Consider the following 23244-nt stretch of genomic DNA (forward strand, 5'->3'; position numbering starts at 1 on the left):
GTGTGTGTGTGTGTGTGTGTGTGTGTGTGTGTGTGTGTGTGTGTGTGCGTGTGTGCTTGCGTGTGTGTGTGTCTGTGTGTGTGTGTGTGTGTGTGTCTGTGTGTGCTCCACTGACCCTGTCTGACCTTGCTTTCCCATTCCCTCCCCTACTGTCATGAGTGGGCTGACACAAAATCACAGCTGACTGTTCAGCCCCCAAGGTACCATCACATCTGATTGCACCAAACCATTGGTTTGGGAAAATAGCTGTGTGCTGGTGCGGCTGTGTCTTGTAATGGAAAAAAAAACATTTTACCATCAAAGAAAAAGGTTAAAAATGGTTTACAACTCTTTAGAAGGGCATGTACATTTTCATATTATAGGTATTTGAGTTTGTTGTGTATTTACTAGAGTACATGATGTCTTTAACTATATTTAGTGCTACTATTAAGAGAATTAATGTGATCAAACAGGAGGTGATTAAAAAAAACTGAATTCCAAAACTGGAGTGTAGTCTTTTGGCCATATAAACTTAAGTCATTCAGCTGAATTCACTAGGACAAAGTGGAACAGTCTAGACAGAGATGGTTAAATAGTAACAGATTTCTCTTAAATGTGCCCTATAAAGGCCCCTTTAATAAGTCTCGCAGAACAGTGTAGGTGCACACATCTTTGAAGTGTGAAAATGTATTGACTATACACTCCCGCCTCCAGCACACACACTTATACCCTCTGCCAACTCTCCACACTGAAGCTGTGAATGACAATTTGTTGTCTGCTTTCTGGTTGTGTTTGAGTAAAGCAATCTTAAAACAGAGTCTTTCTTTAACTTCAACCTGTAAAAGAGTGTCCTATCATCAAGTGTGTTCAATTAATTCACATTCATGGGATCATAACATTGTAAGATATTTGATGTTTCTGTAATGGCATCTTGTCTTTGATCTCCATTTCTCTTCAATCTTCTTCTTCTCTTATTCCTCACCATCTAGATGTCTGTCTTTCTATTTATTTCCCGCCTGTGTTTCACTCTCCATGGTGCAATTAGATTCTTTGATCACTGAGGGATTCTGGGTGATATTCTTGTGGCTTACCCTGCTGGCACCTCCCACGCTCACACAGACATACGTACATACATGCATCAATACATTTGTCACTAACCTGAGATAGAAAAAGATTCAGCTTTTCAATGACCCCAATGCCACTTTCCTTTTCAGCCTTGATAGATGAACAAACTCCTATTTTTATCACCAATTTTCTCATCTTCAAATCTCAAACGTTGCTTTTTTCAGTAAATGATAAACACTGTTTGCCAAGAACAACCGTATCTGTAGGTGTAATGCCAGGGTGGTGATGATGATGGTGGATTGGAGACATGTAGGGGTCTGATCAGCGCTGACAGCGGGTGTGGAGGTGGTTCTGGGATGCAGGAGACTGTTGTTGTCTCGTGGAGGTGTTGTCAGCTTAATTCTATAAAATGTCTGCTGAGAAAAGTGCAAAAAAATCCACCCCCAACAGTCAGCTATCATGATGCATCTTCTAATTTTACTGTTTGGTGATGCATTTCTGTTGTTCCTTTGGGTGTTTGCTTTTTTTCCACATATATTTCTGGATCAGCTACAATGATGTTTGAAAGTAGAAAATTTACTTAGAGGAAAGGTTTGAAATACAGGTAACCAAAATGCAACTTATCTTCTCTAAATGCATTCAACATGAGAAACCAATGAACCATAAAAGAAAACTGCTTTACACATTTATATGTGTGAATTTGGTTTTCTTTAAACTGGTAAACTCAAACTGCACTTTACTGAGTCTTTAAACCGCAAAGGAGGAACTTATCAGTAAAATACATCTTGACTTTTGGTGATGATCAAACAAAATTGAATGTCACCTCTGTAATAGACAAGTATTTGTAAGTATTTTTTAATGCATTTTTTTCAAAACCAGGATTACAAAGCAGTTTACTGTTACAAGTGAAAGAATGGAAGTCCATACCAAAGGAAAAGAAAAAGAAGTAAAAATAGTTTGCTGACCTGACCCCCAGAGGGGGACTGTCCCATAACCTGAACAAGGGCTGCAAGAGCTCAGTCACCCTGTTGGCTAAGGTGCATACCATGTAACTGCATTTTTCTTTGACTAATTCTGGTCAGGAACATTTGCTGCATGTCATATCTCAAAAATATCTAACCTGTCCTCCAGATTACACCTTAAATTCACACCTTGAGTTATCATATAGCCATAAGGTTGTCTGTAAAACTCACAATAAACTGAAAAAATATATAGGAAGACAGAGAAGGCTACCTGGCTGCAGTAAGAAAAAAACAACAACTAATGATGTGGTATGATGGCTTTTCTTGGCCCCTTAACAGCACACAGCTGCCAAATCAGCTTTACGTGAATGAGTTTTTTTACATGCCAGTTAGGCTCATTTATGGTGGCCCTGAGAGCTTAACGTAATGCAAATTAAAAACGTGTGCAAATAGACAAAAAACAGGCAAATAAAGAAGCACCAACTTGACAACACAAGAAAACATCAGTTTTATGACACATATGCAGCAAAAGTCGTGCAAGAATCTCACAGCACAACACAAACTGTTTCCATGGGACACTAAAAAGTGATGCACAATGCTGGGACATGCAGCACCTGTTGTGGATCATAAATTTATAGAAGTCTACTCCATCAATGATGTTGGAAAATTATATTAATTTATTTTATGTTTTTATTATTTGGCCTACATTGTGATGACATGATTCAGATATTATTACAGATCCATGCTGTTAACATAGTGTTAGCCTTTTGCTTATAATTATGATATTTGAATCATGTGATCATAAAAACAGGAAGCTTCAAAACAGGAGTCCATAAAACAGTTGACGTCATAGAAACTGTGTCCATTATTTTCACAGTTTATGGTTGTGAGTTTGTTGCTGCACTTTTTCTAAATGCTGCATAATGTGTTTTTAAATTGGTGCTTTCATGCGCGTAAGTTTAGTAAAAAGCTTCTTCATTTGCTTGCCTTGTGTCTATTTGCATGTGGTTTCTTAAATTACAGGGTATTGAGTGCTCAGGGCCTCTGTACCCATGTTGACTTTCTCATCTCTTTCTTTACAGAGTCTTACATCCCTAACATGACATGTTATTGCTCCCTACTGGGGAATTAGTTTTGCATTCACAGTCAAGCAATAATGCTCCTGGGATGAAGCGGATACTCAGGATATTAAGGAACCATTTCTTGAGTGATATTACATCACTGATTAAATATTAAGCTCCACAGTAAACCCATGGGTTGACACTGTTGTAGTTCTACAATCTGGCTAATGTCTTTTAACCCTTTGAAACTTTTTCTTTATAGAATATTTTTTTAACAACCACGGAAAGAAGACATTTTTCAAAAATTATAGTATAATAATAATATAAAGAAAAAGAAATATTAAAAAAAAAACAAACCTGTAGATAGATAGATAAAAATGAAGAGGAATTTAAAAAAAACAACTGGGATAAGTGCTAAAAAATGATAATAATACTTACTTGTGAAAGGCTTCTGAAAGAAGCACAAGAAAAGTGATGTGGCTCCAGGTTTTTAACACAACGTGGTAAAACATTTATATTTAATATTCATAAACTCACAATTCAAATTCATGTTGAGTCCGTGTAGCAGGGAACGGCATTAAAAGTGTTATTGCTTAGGTTTTTAAATGACTGCTCACATGGAAACAAGGTTTTTAATTAATAGCCCGGTTCTGTTCATCATAGTCTCACGCAAGAGGGAACCTTAATAGGCACGCTAGAGCAATAACGTTACATTTTTACGTTGTAACGATCGAGGAGTAATCGACTATCATGTGGAGCATCAGCGGGGTTCACCTGTGGAGACTCTGTGATTGGAGAGGCTTGCGCTTCACCCCGCCCCCCGGCGCGCTGCCCGCCTCCCCAAACCCAGCAGAGCGCACACAGCTCCTCACTTGCTTCCTCAAATCACCGCATATTATGAGCTCCCATCTCTCTGAGCGGACGCATAACGATACAGATGGTTTCATTACGGTACCTCGCTTTATGGTGACCGAAACTGCTGCTGTTTAGGAAAAATCTCCCTGTTCCCGGTTGTGTTTTTTGGACGCGCCATGCATATTCGCTGGTGGAGTTGTGGCATTCGGCTGGTGGCATGGACGTGGGTTTGGAGTCTGGCAATGCTCGGAGCGTGGTGCATCCCCGCAAATGAAGGTAAGAAAAAAAAACCACACACACACACGAGGACACTTTTGGGTTCATGATACGACTGTTTGGTGCACGACTGGGCTTTAATTGGCACTGACACGTGTGAGCAGTGAGAGGTCCGTGTTGTTCCTCCGGCGCCTCAGACCCCGTCTGTCTCCTTCAGGCTGGTTCCGACACTTTGAGCGAAAAGGAGGTCGCCTTTAAAATACATTTGAGCCTTTAATGTTTATGACAGCTATGTCCCCCAAGTCTGTAAAAACAGTGTGTTCCTAAACGGTAAAGGCTTAGATAAAAAAGGGACCTTTGATCGGAACATGCGTCTCTCCAGATAACCAGTCCTTGGAGGACTTGACAGCGCCGACAGACGCACGGTGCGCTGCGAAAATCATTGGATAGATCTGAAACATCGTCCTGTGCAGGGTGTAAGGTGCTAACACTGTTGAGCTGGCATTGACCTTTTTCTCATTTAATGCTATTTCAGACGATAAAGAAACAAAAAATACTCGAAGAATTTACATTTTCTTCATTTGGCGTTGTTGCAGAGTGAGTTTTAATTGACCCCATAGTGTTTTTAACAAATAATTAAGGATATTTTAGGGCGATATTTCTCTTCATTCCGCTTTAAGATTATTTTAGGTTCAGTCTAGCCTTGCACTTCGTCTTGAAAGATGCGGAGTGAACCCTTTAACCTCTGAATCCTGTTAACATGCACGTCAGCCAGTGAGTTCATAGTATCTTGCAGTAATATTACTTCTCCTGGTGTTGATATTAACAGTTTTATTTGGCACCACTCATAATTTGGTGCACTCATTTCCATATGCATGCAGTGCAAAGTGTTAACTAATCGTTTTCATCTAAACTGAACAAATCCACTTGCATTTCCTCATACTGAATACCAAATTTGGACATTTGCAATGTGGCTTAAAAATAATGTATGAAACTGTGTGTCAAAATTAGTTTCCCACGCTATTGTCCGCAGACTGGGCCAGCAGCAGCATTTTAATAGCTCTGAGATGAATGGCATTGTTTGGGGCTATTAGACAGCATCATCCGGGAAAGAATGAACATTCATCAACCTGCTTATTCTTCACATGGCAGATTTATTTGGACAAAGTTTAGATTTCACAAAAGTGGTTCCCAAAGTGACCATGGGACACTCAGGGGTCCTGGAGCGGCTTGCACAGCATCCCTCGGCAACATAGAATAGTTAAAGGTTACCTAGAATGAATAGGTTACCCCTTTGTGTCTGTGTCATCTGAAGAACATTGGTGTGTTTGGGATTTGGGCATTTGTGTTTAAGCTTCATGGGATAAAGTATGTCATTTCACATGTGCAAACTGGAATACAAGTCCCTCGGAAGAGTGAAAAGTTCACCAAAATCCCTATCGATGAGTATTTTACTGAAAATCTATCCAAACTAATGAGTCAAGATGTTTGTAGTCTGAAACACCAATACAATACTTGAATTCCTGCCTTGTGAAAGCCAAGCTTCAGGCTCTGAGAATTGTGAATCAATGGCAGGCTGGATCATAGGTGCGTGTTTTGACTCCAGTGAATGAAAAGAGAGAGAAGTCCTGAAAAACAAATCCACATTTGATCTCACACACCATCTTAAACGCAGTCATTTGTCATCTCGCCTGTCCTTTGTTTAACTCTGTGACAGCAAACTGTTGTTTTTTTATTTCTGTCAAATTTGGCTGAACTTCTTCTTAACAAACATGTAAAATTCAACTGTTTAACACCTATTCCCCTAAGGAGTTTTAGCCAGAAGCTGCCATTCGAGTCAAATTGTACATTAATTTGCCACATATTTGCATTGCAATGGATAATCATACATTGCATGCATAATGAGAGAGGAGGGTGAAGCCTTTAATTAAAATACTCGCTATTCTCTCATTGGGCTAATTTATTGTAATTGAAAAAAGTAAGATTAAAACCATTTTTTCTGCTCCTTTTAAACATCTTGAAGGAATCAGTGGGGATTGGCCACTTACCAATCTCAATTTCTGTCTTAATGTGACTGTAACATCCCATCAGGCTACATGCTAATGTGTCCTCACATTACATAGCAGAATTACCTCATTTTTCAAATTGAAGCTCACATTTCATTTGCATCTATGTTTGCTCCCTGAATGAAAGGGAAACAAGTAAAAGTTCACAAGTTCTGAAGTCCTCCTTAATTTTATTAGCGTTGAACAGAGAGGACGTTTATTCTGCAGTGGGGCTTCACCACTCATGAATGATACTGAGGAATACTTTACACACTGTGCCACCTTGATTAATTTCCTCTCTTGAAGCTAATCAATTCTTATTTAAGTTGAAAAATTTCTTAGAACATGTCGATGCAGAGCCAGATGCCTCACATCTGTTTTAGAGATTCGATTATTAATAAGCCTGACTAATGAGGGGTGTGCGAGCTGACACTTGAGGGAGTTTAAACTTAACTTTGCTTTTTGTTGGTGTTGATCAAATGAAGACGGTGGATTTGGAATAATTACAGTTGAAAGAAGTAGTTTGCCTACTTCTCTGTGTATATGTATGTGTCAGAGATGTCAGGCCACCAAGCCCTGAGCAATCCAAGTGAATCAAACATGAGATGCAGATGAGGGAAAAGTACTAAAGAGGCAAATGTGCTGAGAAAATTATATGCTTTACACTTGAACTGTTGGTCTCAGAAGTAGAAGGTACGATATGATTTCACAAAAGATCGTATTAGGGATCACCGATGTCAAGTTGGCGCTTAAACCCACCACTTACCGGAGTGCTAAAAGTGTGCAATTTAAGATAAATAGCAACCTCGTCACTTTCAGATCATTGAAGAGAATTTTATTAAAATTTACCATGCTGAATATCCACTTGCATTTGAAATATTTACACTTAAAATTGCTTCGTTCATTCAAATTGTGATGACTTTTAACAATTAGTTGTGCAGATCATCACGGCTGAGCTCTATCTTGTTTGGTGGTTTGATCCTTAGAGAGAGCGAGAGAGGGAGTTAAAGAGGTAACGTATCCCTTATGATCTAGTTCAGCATCACTTATCTCTTCTTTATGGCCTAATTAGTTGTCTAATCGCCTCCTAAGGACATCTTTTATTATTCTCCGCAGAGCAGCGGAGACGGTAAGACTAGTGTAGTGTGGCGTGTGTGTGTGTGTGTGTGTGTGTGTGTGTGTGTGTGTGTGTGTGTTGGGAGGGGCTGCAGAGCTAGCATGTCTCAGTTAGTGAACTAGCTTCTGTCTCATATTTTGTTCTGCTTTCTCCATCTTATCTTTGCGGATGTCTATTCTTTTGTTGACATTGGGGCAGAGTCATCTGCTTTACAACATGGCTTATTGTAGGACTGGACATATTGTACTCGACAGCTGCTTTAAGACATGGATAGTACATGGCATTAAACTTTTGGATGATTGAATCTCTAACATGCGGTATTGGTGTTTGCTCTGTATTAACTTTAAACGAGCAAATGTCTCTTGTTGGCAGCAGTAAGAATTGATAAGAAGTAGTAAGAAGTAGTAAAACATCTTTAAGGGTTAAAGTCAGCAAGATAAACTGTTTTTTTTTTTTTTTTTTTTTTTTTCAAAACTTGTCTGTGATACTCAGTTACATCCAAGAGAACAGACAGGAAATATGTCTAATAGTGTGGAGTCGTGCATCTTCTGTAATTAGTGTTGACAAGCAATTTGAATGTGTCAGTTTCTGTAGGAAAACTATTGACATGTCCAATCCCCAAATTCCAGTTGCGTCAATGGTGTGAAATCTACACCAGCTGTTAAAAGTGCATTAGTTGGGCAACTCAGTACTTGTAATTTGCATAGATAAATGTTATTGGAAAAGTCAAATTTCAAACAAATATGTGTATGTCAGATGTTTTTAGTATGCATTTGAATATTTTGGATTGTTGGGCGTCTTTCCGTGAGTGTGATCATGTTTTATCTCAGGATTTGTGCATTTGTTCAGCTCAGTGGACCACGTTATTTAAACCTCCTTATATCAGTGTAAAGAGTGCATAAGCCCTGTCCCTTAATTTGATATATCATTAGAAGAACCCAGAAGTGCTAGCACACCGTTACTGATCAGCGCTGGACTACATCACATCTCAAGTGAGTTCACTGTAGGTGAGGTGTTATGCTGCAGAAAAATGTCAGTTCCTCCAAGAAGCAGTCATGCTGAGGCACCTGATTTGGTTATAATGACATGCTTGAATTTTTAACGAAGCTCCTGACTTTTTTTGTACCCTTTTAGAATTGAAGTAAAGATATATTGTGATTTGAAGCATGTATCCAAGGTTAAAAAGGACTAAAACAGAGAATTTACAATGGTTAAGTATTCTGTACAGATTCCAAAAGGGAGATTTGTAAGAACAGCTACTGATGTGAAATAATACTACTTTCCCTCTATTAGTGGTATGCTCAAATGTCTAGCTCTTAATCTGCTCCCATTACTTGGAGACGAGAAGCTAGACAATGTGTCTTTCAGTTGGATTTTCTCTTTTATTGTTTGGGTTCATGCTGTGTCAGACATAAAACAAGCTTAATGTTATCACACATGAGATAAAGAAAACTGAAGTCCGTCCTGGCAAAACTTGAGTCATGTTTATGAGTGTGTGTCATGTCAGGGCAAACTGAGACGAGTTCTAAAGCTGTTGCAAGGTGGCTTCAAATTAGATACACCATATGTTCGTTGATGAGACTGACTCTTGTCTGTGAAAATGCTGACTAGGAATATTTCACTCTTTGTAACCTACTGAAGAAACATCATCTAATAACTGAAATATACTTCAGACCAGTTGTCATCAGAATCAGCATTATCATGAACAGCCAACCAGCTGATCAGGCGTAAATCTGTGGTAAAACACAGAGCCACCAAAGAAACGGTTGCAGCCTGGAGACACTTTCACTGCTTTGACTTTTAAAATGTGTTACAGTGTGGCCAAAACCTCTGGAAGTTCACAGTTGCCTCTTAGGGATAGGCTACGCTATTGACAACAACTCTGACTTTGTTGTAGAAAAAGCATTTGGACACACTGAAGAAAGAAAGATCGACAAGAAAGATAACACAGACCTCATGATCACTGTCAGCAGTGTCGCACAAGAGGAGAAAGGATGATTTTAGTGGATCAGTTTGAACAGAGAGCACTGTTACAGGAATACTTCATCCACAAAATGGCAGTTTGAATATCAATTACAAAAACGTTGTTTTTCTTGCATACCTCCGCGTTTGAATTCTGCTCAGTGGAATGCACAAGCAGAGTTCAGGTGCCCGTGCTTGCCTAGGTGGTCTACTCATATGCAGAAGTGTTTTTAACCCTTTGGAACCTGGATCGACATCACCTTTTTTGTGCTGCATTCAGACGCCTTCACAAGTACTTAAATTTTCAAACACTAAGCAAATTGGTTTGATCTCTTTCGAAAACATGGAGAAAAGGCAATGAGCAACAGGGCTAATTTAATTTTTTTAAAAATGCAGCTGGGGAAAAATGTCCAAAAAACTATAATTAGAATTATAAGAATTCTAAATTATTTTACAGGATTATTCTGTGTATGCACCCCTTTACAGATCATGTCCTTTTCTTTTCCTTTCTTCCTTTTTTTTTCCTAACTTTTTTCATGCTAATTTTCAGACTATTTTATTGTACTTTTTATTTTTTTATTTTTGCAAATGTTTAGGTCATATCCTCTTAAGTTGCGTGTTGCCTTCGTTCCACTTTTTTTTTTTAAAAGAAATCAATCCAAATTTTCTCATGTTTCAAAGTGTTAAATAGTAAGGTTTTGACAAAAAATGCATGTTTTAGACAGTACTGAGCATACAGCTGGATAAATGGGACTTGGAATATACTGCCTAAGTTTTGCGAGGGTTTTTATATGACTGTTTTGGGATTATTCATTCACTTTTTCTTCACAAATTCAAATGCACAATTTAATGCACAATAAGTAATTTAAATTTGTCACAATAAGACATTTAAATGGTTGTGTTATGGGTGAAGTATTTATTTAAGACACTGATTCACCTGGAGTTTAAAGTTTGTTGGCAGTTATTGGTAAAAAAATATAAATAAATAAGGGTAGAAATGGAATAGGAATTATTGTATGATGACACAGTACCTACCCTTAGATTTAGTCCGTGGAACAGATCTCTACATTATTTAATTTTTAGTTTGTGGTTAAGTTCGTGTTAATTCTTGAAACTACAAACTTCATATCATCAGCCTTTGTGATGCACCTGAAAAAATTGAGCTCTATTAGGTGAATACCCATCATGTACATGCTTTTAGAAGTTAGTTTTTAGTATGTTATGGATTTGGTTTTTTTTGGTTTTTTTTTTTTAAATCTATGCTTAAAACTGTGTTTTTAATATTTAACAGTGAACCTGCTGGATTCTCGCTCCGTGATTGGAGACCTAGGATGGGTGGCATATCCCAAGAATGGGGTGAGTATGACTATTAATGTTTTAGTTATTTGTGAATTTTGGCGAAATAGGAATCAAATTCGACATATGGTGTATATTTATTTTACGGTTGCTGTGGTGACACCTAAACGTAATCTTGACGTTATGAGTGACAATAGTGTCATTGTTTATTAATTGATTGAAGATTACTTAAATCTAGTTATCTATCAGCAATTGTCAGATTTTGTGATAACCAAAAAAATAATTAAAAATTTAGGTTGTAAACTCACTTCATTTGTATGATGCAAGACACCAATGACTTCATTATTTTACACTGAAGTACAGGCTCTTCATTTGCTTTATTAAGGTTGCAGGTCATGTCATTTCCAAGAACTATCAGTTCATTATCAGGGTCAACTGAATTCATGAATAAGATACTGAAAGTCACCATGAGATATTATTATTCTCAAGCAAGGAATTGAGACTCCATTTCCACGTATTCCCAGGGTGAACGCTAATTAGAGAACAATGTACTCGAGTTGGGTTATATGGTGTTTTTAATGAAAAAAAAACCTGGTATTTAAAAAAGGGTAATAATGTATTCTGGACTTTAAACGCTACCTCAACACATGAGGCAGTCGTCAACAGATATATCTCGCACCCTTTTCGAGAAAAATGGAATTCCTCAACCTCCAGGGGATTGATAGTGCTAGAGCCATTAAAAACAGGAAGTAATTTGTGCATCCATTCGATCCACACAGAAAAATCCCACATATAGTCACAACTCCTGTTGGCAAATATGCAGCTGTACACGTCGGACCGATAGTGCTGACCGTGGTATTTTCTCAGCTCTGGGTATTCAAATCACGGCCTACCGTGTGGCTGTATGTAGATGGGCGAGATAGTGCTGACAAAAGCAGCCGTATGCGCAATCATATTAATGAAGATGTGATTATGGTGTGTACTTTCCACAATGCAACTGCATAAATAACTGCACTCAGGTTTAGACAGAGGGGGGAAGGAGAAAAGACGTGTTAAGGCGATGTAACAATCTCCTAATGACATTCTGTCTTATTCACCGTTATGTTTTTATTCAGGTCCAGATTAAGGTGATTAAATGTCTTTTTTTCTCTATTTAACTTGTTTGAATCTGAAATGACACATATGACAAAATAAATATTTTATTCTCTTTCTGGCATTTTAAATAGGAGATGTTATCATTGTTGGCCATTATAGTTCCTATAATGTTTAGCATTTATACGACATAACCCAATCTGCAGTATCCACTCACACGCTCTCCGCGCACTCTCACGCTTGGCAGCAGCAGTCTTCCGTAGCTAAATAGGATGTTGAGGAGGCACAAGTTTTGTTTTTTTTTGTCTCATGTTCCAGATGGTTTGTTTCATCCCTTGTTTTCTCCTCCTCCATCCCCCTCCATCCCCATCATCGTCTCTCTCATTTTTCACTTTTTTTTTTTCTGGCTCAGCTCCCATCCTTCCCCGTCCCCAAAACATTCATTTTCCTCCTTATCCCCGTTTTCTTCTCATTCTTGTCATCTGCTTGTCTTTTTATCTCACCATCGTCTTTGCGCGGCTTTCCTCTCCCAAAGCTTCAGTGTGCTTTGAAAGTTCTTGAAACATGCATTTAAGCAAAAAGGAGATGGAGTAAAATAAGGGATTTAGAAAGTGTTTGAAATTTGATGGATGACCTTGAAATGTTGTGACACATTTCAATGAACAGCATGACGCTGGCATAGTAGCTTGAATGTGAAGACTGTAGATTGTAAAACATGAATATTCTGGTGTAAGAGCTTAAGCTGTCAGTGGAAACCCTTCTCTCCTGAACTATGACAAGCTCCTTGAACTTTAGTATTTAGAGTCCTTCTTCCTGGTACACAGCCTTATTTATACACGAGTACAATATAAACTGCCATTATAAATGCCGTTACAAGCCAGAGGCATTATGTTTTCGGGTTGTCCGTCCATCTCATTCTTGTGAATATGATTTCTCAAGAACCCCTTGAGGAAATTTCCTGAAACTTGGCACAAATGTTTACTTGGACTCAAGGATGAGCTCATTAGATTTTGGTGGTCAAAGGTCAAGGACAGTGTGTCCTTGCATCCATCTCATTGTCAAGAATGCCATAGCTCAAGAATGCCTTGAGGAAATTCCTCAAATTTGGCACAAATGTCCATTCAGACTAAATAATAAATTGATTAAATTTTGGTAGTCAAAAGTCACTGTGACCTCACAAAACAGGCTTTTGTTCATAACGTAAGAATTCATATGCTAATTATGAGAAAATTTCATACAAATGTCTAATAAGATAAAATGAAGTGATGACATTGTGTATCTAAAAGGTAAAACTGTGAACGAAATGCAAAAACACTTTTCTGACCATGATTTTGGTGACATTATTATTTGAAGTACAATTGTGGTAACTGTTTAGATCTTCTGTGCTTCCAGGTTAAATGTGTGTGAAGCATTCGTGTTTTAGAATATGCAGCTTTGTTGCAGCAACAGCTCTATAAGCATGGGTGTAAAGTGTGTCTGGTTAACAGAGGTGTGCTACAACGAGGCAAAATCTAACTGGAAGTCTGTCTTAAAGTTACAGCTACCAGGAGGCTAAAGTAAATTTATTGCCTTGAGGCCTCCTAGCAGGTTATCCTGGCAGTGTAGAGACAGGTATGGTGTGAGACAGTGGTGAAAAGCATTAAAGAGAGATTGAGTGCTGCAGACAGTCGGACAGTAACAGCTTCAGTTGAACAAGAAAGAACTTCAATGAAACCAGACTGTGACTTTAGGAAACCAAAACCTCAGAAGCGGTTCAGAAAGGCAGTGATAATCTGGAGAAAGTATTTGTGTACAGAGATTAATGCCATTAATTAGCAGTTGGGTAGATATATAAATTGGACATTCATGAGTTATTTTGCTGACATAAAGAGAAAACCAGGCTTATTAAAACTTAAACATCCACCAAAGTTCAAGAGAATGACTTGAGGCTCCACTAAAAGCTACAGTTAGAAGACGTGGGATTTTAGTAGGTAAATGACAGTTTGCATTCTTAGCATTAATATCAGTGAAGTGTTTGACAAAAATGGACACGTTTTAAAATTAGTTCCTGCCCTTTTAGGCTATTTTTCTGTCAAACCTTAATCATCCAATACATCCATCCTCTTCACCTTGCATTGTAAGAGTGTTTGTTTGTAGTTTGGGTCAGCTGGTTGTCACATGCAATTTGGTGGATGCCTTTGGCAGCTACTTTTTCAACGATCTAGAAGGGACAAGAATAAAGTAAGAAAAGTCAGGAAGGAAGGTGACATCAAAGGGATGGATCCCAAGGTATGGATTTTTTTACCGCCCATCTATCTCCATTACATCCCATTTTGCTCTGTCTTTATCCGAGCATTAGTAGGCAGTGTCCACTCAGAAAGACCCTGACACAGCCGAACTCAAAGAACCGAGCACTGACAAAGGCTGACTGATGAAATGCTGTGTGCCACCTTTCGTCAACTCAGTTCTTCTGTTAAAAGTTTCATCAGAAGAAACCACAAAGACTGTAGCTGATGGCTAGCGGACGGCTGATGTGCATCACGCTCTGAGCCCGCATGAGAGGGAAAAAGTCAGTAGAAAATGTAATGACTCAGCATTGCACAAAGACAAACAAGCCAAACTATCCCTTACTTTTTTCCCATCACTGTGAATCTGTTCAAATGGGTTGATACATGCTCATAATATGAACTTTCCCAAAGTCCCAGGTGATGTTTTTGTCAAAAGAACCATCCTCAACCCAAAGATGTTGTTCAGTTTATAATCATATACCACAGAGAAAAGCAGCAAATCCTTACACTGAGGAAGCTGCGACCAGAAAATACTTTGTACTGTTGCTTAAAAAAAGACTTAAATAATTAGTTGATTATCAGAAATGTTGACAGTTAATTCTCTGATGACTAGTGGAAAGCTATGTGTAATTCATACCTGCCAACCCTACCGTTTGTTCCAGGAAACACATTTTTCATTGCCCACTCCCTGTTTACTCTTAAGGTCACTATTGTCCCATATTTCTCCCAAATAATGATACATTTTAATACCCTTTTGTTATCTTAGTTAGGACAATCTTTTTCTGGCACTGCACAGCATGTGTAAGCCTGACAACTCTAAAACTGTAGTGTTTCCTCCTGATTGGTACTTCCACCTCCTCCTCTTTATTCAACCCTCCCCATCCTTTGGAGAAGGATGCCCGTTAGGCCCCCTTGAGCCAAGCATGGCTGCCCGTCGACACCTTGTCTCTGCTCTGACAATGTTACACATACTTAAGTCCAACAGGACCAGGACAAGTCTAGCGTTGGTGTTAGGGTTGCCTTGGAGGTTGGGGACACCCAGCTTGCCCTCCTTCATTGGGGTACTCAAGACAAAGCTAAAAGGTGCATTTATTAATGAGGCACATTGTGGCAACAAGTAAATTCAAAGTTCACATAAAATATCATAAACATTGAGAACAAATGCAAAAGAAACGCATAATAAAATATATGTAATTATAAAATACAACTTAAAACGCAGTGAGAGAGTTAGAGAATAGAACATTAAATCAAGAGTAAGACGGTTACAGTACAGTGCACGGAAATAATTAATATTTGATTTAGTAAGACATAGTTTTCAGCATTGATTTAAGAACTTTGTTGGAGTAGATGTGCTGTTTTTTGGAAGTTTGTTCCAGATATATGGTGCATAAAACCTAAAACCTGTTTACCTGTGTTTAGTCTTGACTCTGGGGACACAAGGTGGACCTGTCCTAAATGACCTTAGAGGTCTCTAGGCTTCATAGGCTAGCAGAAGGTCAGAAATGCATGTACCCAGCTGTCTTCTAGAGACAGTGAGCCTCCCTTTCCACTTTGCTTAGGCATCCAGGACCCAGGGGTGTGTAGACCAGGGAAAACAGCTTGGCCTTCCTTCTCCTACATGGTACTGTGCTGCTTTTCTTTGACTACCTTTGCTGATGTTCAGTTAACCAAAAATAAGGGGCAAGCTAACACCAAAGGTTCTGAACACACTGCAAAAACTCTGGGCAGTGGTCAGCCACAGACACTAAATGATAGTCAAATGACAGCTAACAGCTGGCCTGGTGTGTCAGGGTCCTAAGTGTCCACCCCTAATGAGAAAAGGGGAGCAGCTGCACAGTTTGAGCAGTTAGAGATTTGTTGTGCTGTAGCTCATATGCTATTTAGTAGACTTTAGGAGGCATGAAGGAGAGGAGGTGAAGTGGTAAAAAAAAAGGGACAGAAGAGGACAAATAAAAGAGAATAATGGGAATTAGCTAGAAAAAGTGCAACAGGAGTAAGGAGGAGGAGGAGAGAAGCAGAAATCGGGGACAAGGAAGAAGGAGGAAGGCAGAAGCTTCACGTGGAGGGGGATGATAGAAAAGGGGGGAAGCGGTCGAACAGTGTTTCTAGGTTAGACTTATGATTGGATAATTAGGGGAAGAATAGAGGACACATAGAGGGAAAATGATGATAGACATGGATGACATGAAAAGGCAGAGGAATGAGGCCTGAGAAGAGGGATGTTGGAATAAATGAGATGGTGGGGGGGGGGAGTAAAGAGGAGAGGAGGGGTGTTCATGTATGGATAAGGAGTGAGAGGGACAGTTCTATCACAGTGTCATGACGGTCAGTGGTAATGGGCGGTAATAATAAGTTGGAGACAGCTTTATAGACTTAGAGCCGGGAGGCCACTCAGCACAGCCACAGGGAGTCTGCTGAGGGAGGCGACACGTGGACGCACACCCACACACATTGTAGTCAACAAAACAAACACACACGCTAATGAGGAGCTTGAGGGATGCCTATAGGGACAGTTCAGTGTGGGGAGCGATGTGGAGAAGAGGCAATGCAGAGGTGAAAGAGAGGTTAGGACTGTGTCAGGAGGTCTGAAAGGACTGAAATTGAGAACCTTTAATTATTGGGACCAAAAACTCTCAATCTGTAAAGTGTCAATTCATGCAATTAACACTTATAAAAATCTAACTGCTAGTGTCTAGTCATGCAGATAACTTTGGCTTATGTCAAGGTGTTGAGATATTTGCCTCTGAAGCTTCTGCTGCAATGTTGCTCAAAGCTTTGGAGAACCCACAAGAAATGGTCCCTTAAAAAAACAGTGTCCTTACTGAGGAAAATTCACATTCTTTCCCATCAGCAACGTCTGTAGGACCTGCCCAAAGCAAACTGTGCATTATATATATTATCTTTTTATATTTTATTACTCTGTAAAGCACTTTGACTTGCCCTGTTGTATGAAATGTGCTATACAAATAAAGCTGCCTCCCCTTGCCTTGCCTTATTATAGATACTCGTATTATATATTATACTAAATAAAAAGGGATACTGTTTTAAAATATTTAGGGGGATATAGTGGCATCTAGTGGTGAGGTTTGGAGATTGCAACCAACTGAACCTTCGCCCAGTTAGCATTTCTTCTGTGTTTATTGTTCAGGAGATTTTTACATGAAGCTGAATTATCAGCAGAGGTCTCTTCCTCTCTAAAACCAATTAATCCGGTGATTGAAACCAGTAAGAAATCTGTGTGAAGCAGTTTTACGTGACCAATCAGTGCTTCTTCTATGCTGGTTTGCACAGATGGGCTAGGGCAGCACCTGCTGTGTGCTCACCTTTTTACTGATCCAGATGTTAACCAATGGACCCACTGATTTATACCAATAAAACACACAGAATAAAGCAGTTTCACACCATAAAACCAGTGTGTTTCCGAGCTACTTCTAATGGAAGGGCAGCTAACTAAGGTCGCCGAAACGAATATGTGAATGGCCCAGTCTACAACCAATGTTTGGTTTGTCCATTCTGGGCTTCTGTAGAAACATAGCTTTACAACATAGCGATCTCCATCGATGAGGACCCGCTTCCTTGTAGATATAAACAGCTCATTTTAAAGTTTCAAAAACACAATGATTCTTGTTTTCAGATGATTATACACTAAAGAGAACATACCCATTATATTATATTATATTCCATTTCTGCTAATATATCCCCTTTAATCCTACAAAGTGAACCTTTATGGAAAGAAAGAGCAGAAAACTCAGTGGGTACATACAGAAGTATCTGTGTGGCTAGATACCATTAGGGATGAGTGAAGGAATGGTGTTTTCGTGGAATTTGAGTGAACTGACCCTTTAAGAAGAGGTTGTGTGAATTATGTTACAGTGCGGTGAAAGGACTGAAGATTCCAGTATCACATCTTTAAAACAAATTGATGATGAATTGTGCTACAGAATCACTGAGAGAAAAAGAGGCAAAGCAGAAATGGATCCACAGTTCAACAAACGAATGCACGATTAGTAATTAGGTTTTAAAATGTAGACTGTAAGTACATGCTTTAGTTTCTAGTGCTTCACATGATCATGGGTGGTCCTGACCTTGCAGTGTTAGTATGTTGGTCTCTGCACCAAGCTTTGTGTTTGACCCCAGAGGCCACCTAATACCATGTACAATAGTTAAAAAGATCCCATGGAAAAAAAACACTTGTAATAAAGTAGATAATTCCTGGAAAACCATGCTCAAAGTCAGCATCTTTCTGCATGTGTCTGCTGTACCAAATCACTATTTATCTCCATAGCCCTTCAAGACAGACCTTTTCAAGCCTTGCTTTCCAAGGAAATGCATCAACAAAGTAAGAATTTCATTTCACTGAACCTTAAAAGCAAAGGCGTTAAACCCCTGCTAACTTTATTGGAAATGATTGTTTCAGTTCTCTTTTCAAAGGGTATTTACTTGCAAATTGGTCCTGTTTCATCAGTGTTTGATGACTCAGTTCAAAGAGTGAGCTTACGCAAGTATCATGTCAATTTACATTAGTAATCAAACATTGTTAATACAGTAGAGCTGCAGAGTGGGAGGATTTCCAGTGGCAACCTGACTTTATACACAAAAACTGAACCCATTTGGTTGCAGGCAAAACTAGAGAACGTTGTCTGTTATGCTCCCTGCTGGGCTACCAAGAATGATTGGTTTGTGTGTGTGTGTGAGTGTGTGTGTGTGTATGTGTGTGTTAAGCTGTGTAAAGCTCAAAGCAGGCTGGTGGATCTGTGTGATCTAACCAGTAAGAGGCTTAATGTCTGCACTGGGACTGACTGGGTCGGAGTCTGGGAGAGATAGGGACTCAGTCACACACAAGCACAGTGTACTTCAACACAATGCATTTACCATAACCCTCACCTTAACTCTTAAAAGAAGTGTCAACCCCCAAATAGCCCTTTAAAGCACTAAGGTCGGTCAAAATGTCACCACTTTCCAAAAATGTCCCCCATCTAAAGGCCTCAAACAGAAATTGGTCCTCTCAAAGATAGAGGTACAAGAGTACAAAAACACACCCTGCCTTCATTCATTCACAACCTGCATGATCCTACCCAAAAAACAAAAGAAGCAGACTAAAGCAGGGAGGCCTAAAAAAAAGACAGATGGAGAAGAGAGAGAAAAGACAGAAGGCTATACACAACGGCTACAGCAAGGATTGATTAATATGGGCTATTAAGCTATAACACCAGATCATAGTCTGGTCCCTCTGGCCATATTACAGTGACATGATGAAGCGCCTGTATTAGCCATGGGAGAGTGCTAGTGATGCAGATAATAGCCACGTCCCAGGAGACCTGCAGAGGGAATTAATGCTGCTGTCTGACACACACGCAGCCATGGATGCAGATGCTCACACACACACAAGCCTGAACACCGAGTCATTTACATATATGCACACACACACAGGCAGGAATGGATACACACTTTAAAGGGGTATTGCTATACAGTACGCACAGATGAGCACACCTTTAAGTGCACGTTAATTCTTTTTTTCGCTGACAAGAGTTCCACCCCTTATTCATGGTAAATGCATATATACCCTATAACACTATCTCATTCTTTTCTGTCTGCTGCAATAGGAGGAAACGAGGTGGAAGGGATGAGGATTATTCTGCTATCTATACCTAGACACACTTACACACACACACTAACTATAATTTCCTCACCACTGTTAAGCCTCTCTAAAAGGTTTCTGACTACATTTCCATGGTTCTCATTTCTCTGTACATCTGGATATCACCCAAAACTTTCTGATACAAGTGTAGATGTGATGACAGATTTTTGGCACAGATGCCATGACAGTACTTTATATTTTAATCCCAACGTTGTTAAATTCTATAGGGAGAAGTTTTCTACAAATGCCTTTAGATAAAGCCAGAGCTCTCAAATGTTAGAAGATGGCTTAACAGGTATACAATAATTTTGTTTGAATAGATTATAGTGTTAAATTATGATTTAAAACTTGAAGCAAACACTCTGTTTGGACAGCAGTGATGGAAAGTACATGTTTTTAAGTGCTGCACTTAAGTACAATTTTGAGGAACTGCTGCATGAATTTAGTATTTCCATTTTGCATTATTTTACACTTCTACTTTTCTACACTTTGGAGGGAAATATTGTTCTTTGCGCTTGACTACATTTATCTGACAGTTACTCAGATTAGGATTTTACATGAACAAAAGATGATTAAATTAGATGATGAAAGTAGCTAAGGAGTGAGCCATCTTACTTTCTACTCCTCTCTGTTGAGTTGTGCAGTACTAATTGGGCACTCCTAAGAGAATGGTGGTGGTTAAAGACAAAGTTTAAAGCTAAATGGCATTCTGAAAACAGAAATTTAGTTGGGGTACTTTAAAGGATGTGGGTGAAACTCCTCTTTCTTTCAATTTTCTTCCAACACTGTCATCCTGTGTCAAAAAAGTAGCAAGGTTTATGCTGCTGTTTTGTTTTATATTCCCCCTCTATTTTGCCCCTTGTTCATTAATATCTTCTTTTCTTTGCCTCAGTGGGAGGAGATTGGAGAGGTAGACGAGGACTACGCTCCCATCCACACCTACCAGGTGTGCCGGGTCATGGAGCAGAACCAGAACAACTGGCTCCACACCAACTGGATCCTGACCGAGGGCGCCCAGCGGGTCTTCATCGAGCTCAAGTTCACTCTGAGAGACTGCAACAGCTTGCCCGGCGGGGTTGGGACCTGCAAGGAGACGTTTAACATGTATTACTATGAAACGGACGGAGCGGAGGAGGAAATGAACGGAGAGATGAGCGATGGAACGGGGATGACGGAGGAGGAAGACAGAGCGTTGAAGGAGAGCAAATACATCAAAATTGACACCATAGCAGCTGATGAGAGCTTCACTGAGCTGGACCTTGGGGACCGCGTCATGAAGCTCAATACCGAAGTCCGTGATTTGGGTCCCTTGACCCAGAAGGGCGTCTACCTGGCATTTCAGGATTTGGGGGCCTGTATTGCTTTAGTGTCGGTGCGTGTTTTCTACAAACGCTGCCCGTTTCTGGTGAAGAGTTTGGCCGAGTTTCCTGACACCATCCCGGGCTCAGAGGCTTCGCAGCTGGTGGAGGTCGTGGGCCGCTGCGTAAATAACTCACTGCCTTTATATGAGCCTCCCAGGATGCATTGCAGCACGGAAGGAGAATGGCTGGTGCCGATCGGGAAGTGTGTGTGCCAGCCAGGATTTGAGGAAATCAACGGATCCTGTCAAGGTAAGAGGGGGAAATGTGTGTGCAAAGAATATGAAAAAAAAAAAATGATAAAAAACATGTCAGCAGTAATTTTGATAATCAGCTAGACATTAAAGTCATTCATCAAGCAAAAGTGACAAATTCTTAAATGTGAGAATATATCATTTTTTGTGTATATTTTAGCACTTTTTTTCAGGTCATTTCCTTTTTTTTGTTTTTATTTTCCTTTTTGTGCTATTTTTCAGGGAATTGTCTTGAATCTTTTTACTAATCTTTGGGAGCAATGTATTTTTAAATTTCTCATTACTTTCTTCCAGTCTTTTAGAAAGAAATCAAGTAGATTTGCTCAGGTCACAAAGGGTTAAATCATTACCCAGTGTTTACATTTTCTGGTCTCTTTAGGTTACAGGCTGCACATGCATGTGTGTTTTCTTCGGGTTGCAATCTTCATCCTGTTTGTTTATTTTTGTATCCATGCATGTTTGTTTCTGTGTACCTGAGTGTGTGCACAGATCTGTTTTATTCTTACCAAGAGTGTGTCTTGCTGCGTGCGTGTGTGTGTTTCTCCCAAGCTTTGTGGAGGGTATTCCCTCGAGCCCTGCAGCACTTTGCTGCTCTCATACAGCCGCTGTTCTGCTCCAAGTCGAGCCCAAACATTCCCACCGCCGACCTTAACTGCCATTTCCACGGGCGCACAGGGCCTCTCTATTTTTCTCTCCTCCACTCCTCTCCAATCTTGCCCTGCGCTGTCTTTAAATTACTCAATTTTCAGACTTGCACACTAGACTCTACTTTTGCAACCAAGAGCAGCTCTGAGTGGCATAGCGAAAATTCAGAAAAAATCCAGAGAACAGTTATTACAGTGGCATGAAGCTTTGTGGTACAGTGCTTTGAAATGTGTGATTATTTGGTGGCTCTTGGGTGTTTCATCTCTTCATACAAAGCTCTGCAGATCAGGTGTCAGTCTCAAGTGATGATCTAAAAGGTTGGCCTCAAATGCAAACATCCAACTCTTGAACAGTGCGTGCAGAGATTTACTTTCCATTTTGCTTTTCTAATTTGCACATTTGTATTAGTGAGCACATATATAGCAATATAATACATCTGAATTAGGGATGCAAGGATTTTTGTTGATATCCGACATGCAGATATTCTCTGACTCGTTTTTGTTGATTGGATATATAGTGATGTCCCACAGGTGGCAGATGCAGACATAAAAAAGAAAAGCCTGTATGATTGCATACATTGGATACTGGCTTGACTGTATGGAGAGGATGGTTGGTAGTGTACATAGCAGCAGTGGTTTCAGGGAGCACTTTCCAAATGTGATTTTCCATTGAATTCATCATGCAATGCCTCCAGAGGTAAATCCGGGCCTGTTAGAACCAGCACCTCTCTTCTTACTATCAGGTCATTATAATCAAATGGTAAAAACATAGCAGCTGTGTAACAAAGTGCGTCCTATCTCTAACTTAACTTCGTCAGACACGACGTCTCTGTGGGGAGATCATTAGGAAATAGCTGTCAGTGTGCCACTGGCCCGCCTGGAGTCATACTGCCACAGACTGTACAGTCACACACACTGTTACAGATCTGTGGCTGACAAGGCTAAAAAAAAAAAAAAAAAAAGCATTCTGGTGTTCAACAATAATACATGAGAGTTTATTGTATACTGTGCTGCTTAACAACAGGCAGTAGTCATGAGTAAAAAAATAAAAGATCAACTTAATTTTTGCAGTTTGGGAAAGGAACAGCTTTGAGGATGTTATGCACTGCACATGAATGCAGCACTGCATGAATACTGCACTGAGAGGACAATAATACATCAACAGAATTATGCAAAATATTCATAATGGTTAAATTTTAAAAAATGCTGTAACTTTCTACAATATCGACAATGTGCTTCATTTGTTATGACCATGCTATCTAACCCAATAAATCATAGACTACTTTTTAGCATGCTAGCAAACATGTATGTAAATAAAAAACTACATACAACAGGGAAGTTGAGCATTTCTATGAAAGTCGCCCCATGGCACAGCCAAAACTGCATATGAAATTACCTGGATAATCGCCGTCACTTCTTCAACATTGGTCCCA

General features: G+C 39.5%; 1 protein-coding gene across 1 annotated transcript in view; it reads left to right on the plus strand.

The window, feature by feature from the left end:
• The first annotated feature begins 4011 nt into the window (after positions 1 to 4011).
• Positions 4012 to 23244, plus strand: part of LOC121959544 (ephrin type-A receptor 5) — a 72889-nt gene continuing 53656 nt past the window's right edge. The window contains exons 1-3 of the mRNA XM_042508910.1: positions 4012 to 4198; positions 10554 to 10618; positions 20448 to 21165. Of these exons, the coding sequence (XP_042364844.1) occupies positions 4099 to 4198; positions 10554 to 10618; positions 20448 to 21165 (883 nt within the window). The 5' untranslated portion in view covers positions 4012 to 4098. The remainder of the gene's footprint in view (positions 4199 to 10553; positions 10619 to 20447; positions 21166 to 23244) is intronic.

Source organism: Plectropomus leopardus, chromosome 20, assembly GCF_008729295.1.
Source record: "Plectropomus leopardus isolate mb chromosome 20, YSFRI_Pleo_2.0, whole genome shotgun sequence".
Lineage (NCBI taxonomy): Eukaryota > Metazoa > Chordata > Actinopteri > Perciformes > Serranidae > Plectropomus > Plectropomus leopardus.